Source organism: Pristis pectinata, chromosome 8 (assembly GCF_009764475.1).
Source record: "Pristis pectinata isolate sPriPec2 chromosome 8, sPriPec2.1.pri, whole genome shotgun sequence".
Classification (NCBI taxonomy): Eukaryota; Metazoa; Chordata; class Chondrichthyes; order Rhinopristiformes; family Pristidae; genus Pristis; species Pristis pectinata.
This window is the reverse complement of record NC_067412.1, coordinates 44,571,117-44,577,116: the sequence shown is the minus strand read 5'-3', so window position 1 is coordinate 44,577,116 and position 6,000 is coordinate 44,571,117. Positions and strand designations below refer to the sequence as shown.

The following is a 6,000-nucleotide window of genomic DNA, read 5'->3' as shown; positions in this document are numbered from 1 at the left end:
ACAATGTACAATGAGAAATTATACCCAGGAATAGGCGCTGATATCTAACAAGGGGCATTGATGTCTAACTCTGGCTGCTGATATCTAACAATGGACACTGATGTCTAACACTGGCACTGATATCTAACAATGGGCAGTGATGTCTAACAATGAACACTGATATCTGTCGCTGGGCACTGATATCTAACTATGGGCACTGACAGCCAGCACAAAAGAAACCACCGAGGTTCCTTGCTTTCTGTGCTCTCAGGTGAACGGTATTCACAAATAACAAGGGATGCCAGAAGTTGAACGACCTGTGCATTTATTCCTCTTGTTCAGTTTTTACATAAATCGCCAAGGTTCATCATCTAATTCAGTGCTCCTGGCAGCTAAACTATTTGATTTCAACTGTGCTCATATTTTCAAAATTTTAATAAAATTAAGCATTTAAATGGTAGGAATATATCAATCCATCTCATAAAAACTAGGTGCTGCTCTGTAGGGGAGGTCAGTCAGTTCAGAAGGGACATGCAGGAATGGAGAGAAGTGGAGCTATTTTATCTGCTGTGACTTTGCTGGAGACTTTTTCAGCCCGTCTTCAATATGTGACTCTAAACTCAATGGGAAGGGGCCGAGGCTCGCTTGTCCCGGGGAGTGTGGCAGTCTGCACCATCGCTGCACACTCCCCCTCGGCTGCTGTTAGACAGGAGTAGTCCGCCGGTTGGCTGCGTTTGACTGGAGACTTCCCTTCCAGTCCTTGGAAATGCAGTTGCGAACCTGCAGGAATTTAGCATTCCTTTCGGAAGTCAAGTTTGTTGCAATAACTGCTTTTGAAGAATCTCTGGACAGCGTGTACATTGATATCTCGGTGGAAGGTGGCGTGCTGTAGCCTTTGCCCCCAATGGGAGAAGGGTCCCTCGATCGAGGCTCTGTGGAACGGGAGCTCGACCTTCGCCGGAACCGGTACCTGTAGCTGGGAATTCGGGCAAGCGTGGACTTCTTCAGGACGTGGTTCCGCGACTTCACCCTCAGCTGCCGGTGTTTCTCAATGTACATGTGCACTGCTAACACTCCCACCGTCTCGGCAATGATGAACGACAGTGCCCCAAAGTAGAATGACCATCCATAGGAATAATTGTTCTTCTTGGAATCGCTCTGTCCGGGATCTCCCGCGTTTGCCGATATGTACACTATGATCCCTATTATGTTGCTTAAACCTAAGGAATGGGAGAGGACAGCGTTATAATTACAGACTGTAATATAACATCGAACAATGCAAAACGTGTCGTGGGATCTAAACTTTGTAAAGGTGCATATAACATTTCTCAGGCACCCACCCCTGTTACAGGATGTCCCTCAGAAAATCCAGCCATTATTTCACCCGTGAGTCCCAGCTGTAACATTGGATCCCAATTATAGGGTTCAGGAACAGGAAAATCCTGGTATACGTGGTAATAATAAATACAGCAACCAATACAGCGGCAGGCACAAAACAACGGATTGGTGCAAAGTATAGCAGTGCAATGTACGGTAGAGTAAAAACATATGCTAAATTGACAATGACAGAATTACAGAGAGGTAGAATTAAGAGACCGAGAACGTGTCAGCACCACCGGGAAGGGGATGTGAAAGAGGTGATTGGTTCAGAAGTCTGACAGCAGTGGAGAAGAAGCTGTTCTTAAGTCTGGATGTCCAGGCTTTCAGGCTCTTGTATCTTCTCCAAAAAGATAGAAGTGGGAAAGGGGAATGTCCAGGGTGACAGGCAGACCTGATGATACTGTTAGCCTTTCTGAAGCATTTCACCATGAAGAGCATCTTGATGGAAGGAAGTGACAAGCCTGTGATGGACTGGGCAGTGTTTCACACTCCCTGCACGTTCCAAGGGTCTAGAGCAGAGCAGTTGCCATACCAGGCTGAGATGCAGCCTGCCAGGATACTTTCTATGGTGCCATTGTCTTGTCCATGCACCGTGGACAGTGCAATCACGGTTGGGCACTTGGGCATGTGCTTGGGATGTGCTCTGCTCACATCCCACAACTGTCCACAGCACAGTGATCAGTGCATTTATTTATTGAGGGATGAAGGCAGTGTTGACCATCCTAACTGCCCCTGAACTCAGAAGCCAGGCTGAAGGAAGTCAGTCCCCCTGTGGAGGATGGCACTTGGAGTCATAGATTCATACAGCACAGAAACAGGCCCGTCGACCCAACTTGTCCCAGGCCAACCAAGATGCATTCTGATCTAGTCCAATATACTTGTGTTTGGCCCATATCCCTCTAAACCTTTCCTATCCATGAACCTGTCCAAATGTCTTTTAAATGTTGTTATTGTACCCACCTATGCCAATTCCTCTGATGGCATGTTCCGCATACCACCACCCTCTGTGTGAAAAGGTTGCTCCTCAGGTCCCCTGTAAATCTTTCTCCTTTCACCTTAAACCAATGTCCTCTAGTTTTAGACGTCCTACCCTGGAGAAAGACTCTCTGCCCTATCTACGAACCTTATGATCTTATAAACCTCTATAAAGTCACCCTTCAGCCTCCTTTGCTCAAGGGAAAACCTGAAGGGGGCCAATATCCTTGCAGCTAGGTTCGCTAGGATGGTTCAGGAGGGTTTAAACGAGATTGCCAGGGGGAAGGGAACTGGAGGAGTAGGTCAGAGGAAGAAGGGGATGGGAGAAAGTCAGATCTGACAGGTAGAGAGGCTTTGAGGAAGGAGAAGCAGAGCACAGGCTATAAAAGTAGTAAGGTCAATGGGCTAAAGTGCATTGACTTAAATGCAAGAAGCATCAGGAATAAGGGAGATGAATTAAGAGCTTGGATAAGTACATGGGACTACGATATTGTAGCTATTACAGAGACATGGCTGACATCAGGGCAGGAATGGATATTGAATATTCCTGGTTTTCAGAGTTTCAAAAGGGATAGGGAGGGGGGGAGAAGAGGAGGAGGGGTGGCGGTACTGGTCAGGGAAACTGTTACAGCTGCAGAAAGGGTAGATAATGTAGAAGGATCCTCTCCAGAGTCAATATGGGTGGAAGTTAGGAACAAGAAAGGAGTCACCATCATGGGAGTATTCTATAGGCCTCCTGTTAGCAGTAGGGATACTGAGGAGCAGATTGGGAGGCAGTTTTTGGAAAGATGTGAAAATAACAGGGTTATTATAATGGGAGATTTCAACTTTCCAAATATTGATTGGCACCTACTTAGTGCCAAAGGTTTAAATGGGGCGGAGTTTGTTAAGTGTGTCCAGGATGGATTCCTGACACAGTATGTTGACAGGCCGACTAGAGGGAATGCCATATTAGATCTAGTTTTGGGTAATGAACAGGGACAGGTGACAGATGTATCGGTGGGTGAGCATTTGGGGGACAGTGACCATTGCTCCATAACCTTTAGAATCGTCATGGACAGGGATAGGAGCAAAGAGGACGGGAAGATATTTAATTGGGGAAAGGCAAATTATGAGGCTATAAGGCGAGAACTTGGGAGTGTAAATTGGGATGACATTTTTGAAGGGAAATGTACTACGGAGATGTGGTCGATGTTCAGGGATCCTTTGCAGGATGTTAGGGATAAATTTGTCCCGGTGAGGCAGAGAAGGAATGGTAGGGTGAAGGAACTGTGGGTGACGAGAGAGGCGGAACAACTAGTTAGGAAGAAGAAGGCAGAATACATAAGGTGTAAGCAGCAAGGATCAGACAGGGCTCGTGAGGAATATAGGGTAGCAAGGAAGGAACTTAAGAAAGGGCTGAGGAGAGCGAGAAGGAGACATGAAAAGGCTTTGGCGAGTAGGGTTAAGGAGAATCCCAAGGCTTTTTTCACTTATGTGAAGAACAGAAGGATGACAAGAGTAAAGGTAGGACTGATTAGAGACAAAGGTGGGAGGATGTGCCTGGAAGCTGTGGAAGTGGGTGAGGTTCTCAATGAATACTTCTCTTCAGTATTCACCAAGGACAGGGATCTTGATGACGCTGAGGACAGTGTTGGTAAGGATAATGTTCTAGAGCATGTAGATATCAAGAGAGAGGATGTGTTGGAGCTGTTAGAAAATATTAGGACAGATAAGTCCCCCGGGGCGTGACGGAATATTCCCCAGGCTGCTTCGTGAGGCGAGGGAGGAGATTGCTGAACTGTTGGTTAGGATCTTTGAGCCCTCGTTGTCCACGGGGATCGTACCAGAGGATTGGAGGGTGGCAAATGTTGTCCCCTTATTCGAAAATGGTAGTAGGGATAGTCCAGGGAATTACAGATCAGTGAGCCTTATGTCTGTGGTGGGTAAGCTGTTAGAAAGGATTCTAAGAGATAGGATCTATAAGGATTTAGAGAATCATGGACTGATTAGGGACAGCCAGCATGGCTTTGTGAAAGGAAGATCTTGCCTCACAAGCCTGATAGGGTTCTTTGAGGAGGTGACCAGGAAGATTGATGAGGGTAGTGCAGTGGATGTGGTCTACATGGATTTTAGTAAGGCGTTTGATAAGGTTCTGCATGGTAGGTTTCTTCAGAAGGTCAGAAGCCAAGGGATCCAGGAAGCCTTGGCCATGTGGATTCAGAATTGACTTGCCTGCAGAAAGCAGAGGGTTGTGGTGGAGGGAGTGCATTCGGATTGGAGGGCTGTGACTAGTGGTGTCCCACAGGGATCAGTTCTGGGACCTCTACTTTTCGTGATATTTATTAATGACTTAGATGAGGGGGTGGAAGAGTGGGTTAGCAAGTTTGCAGATGACACAAAGATCGGTGGTGTTGTGGATCATGTGGAGGGCTGTTGAAGCTTACAGAGGGATATTGATAGGATGCAGAGCTGACAAGTGGCAGATGGAGTTCAATCCAGAGAAGTATGAGGTAGTACACTTTGGAAGGACAAACTCCAAGGTGGAGTACAAGGTAAATGGCAGGATTCTGGGCAGTGTAGAGGAGCAGAGGGATCTGGGGCAACGAATTCCACAGATTCACCACCCTCTGGCTGAAGAAATTCCTCCTCATCTCAGTTTTAAAGGGATGTCCCTTGATTCTGAGGCTGTGCCCTCAGATCCTAGACTCTCCCACATATCCACAGATCACTGAAAGTCGCCTCACAGGTAGATAGGGTAGTTAAGAAAGCTTATGGGATGTTAGCTTTCATAAGTCGTAGGATCGAGTTTAAGAGCCGCGAAGTAATGATGAAGCTTTACAAAACTCTGGTTAGGCCACACTTAGAGTACTGTGTCCAGTTCTGGTCACCTCATTTATAGGAAGGATGTGGAGGCATTGGAAAGGGTGCAGAGGAGATTTACCAGGATGCTTCCTGGATTAGAGAGTATGGATTATGAGGAGAGACTAAAGGAGCTAAGGTTTTACTCATTGGAGAGAAGGAGGATGAGGGGAGACATGATAGAGGTATACAAGATATTAAAAGGAATAGATAGAGTGGACAGCCAGCACCTCTTTCTCAGGGCACCAGTGCTCAATACAAGAGGACATGGCTTTAAGGTAATGGGTGGGAAGTTCAAGGGAGATGTCAGAGGGAGGTTTTTCACCCAGAGATTGTTTGGTGCATGGAGTGCACTGCCTGGGGTGGTGGTGGAGGCTGATACGTTGGTCAGGTTCAAGAGATTGTTAGATAAGCATATGGAGGAATTTAAGATAGAGGGATATGTGGGAGGAAGGGGTCAGATAGTCTTAGGTGTGGTTTGAAGGTCGGCACAACATGGTTGGCCGAAGGGCCTGTATTGTGCCGTATTGTTCTATGGTTCTATGGGAATAGCTATCCAGCCGATCCAGTCTCTCCTAACAACTCAAGCCCTCTAATCCCGGCAATATCCCTGTCAATCGTTTCTGCACCCTCTCTATTTGAATCACATCCTCCCATAAGACTGTGAGATACAGGAGCAGTCTGCTCCACCATTCAATCATGGCTGATTTTATTTTCATCCCCATTCTCTTACCTTCTGCCTGTAACCCTTCACCCCTTACCAGTCAAGAGCCTATCAATCTTTGCCTTAAATACACCCAATGACTTGCCCTCCACAGCCCTCTG

At 46.7% G+C, this 6,000-nt stretch overlaps 1 protein-coding gene across 1 annotated transcript in view; it reads right to left on the bottom strand.

Annotated features, from left to right (window-relative positions):
- Positions 1-489: 489 nt before the first annotated feature.
- The window catches only part of cacng3b (calcium channel, voltage-dependent, gamma subunit 3b), a 54,942-nt gene continuing 49,431 nt past the window's right edge, over positions 490-6,000 (bottom strand). Inside the window, exon 4 of the mRNA XM_052021742.1 lies at positions 490-1,199. Coding sequence (XP_051877702.1) covers positions 682-1,199 — 518 coding nt within the window. The 3' untranslated portion in view covers positions 490-681. The remainder of the gene's footprint in view (positions 1,200-6,000) is intronic.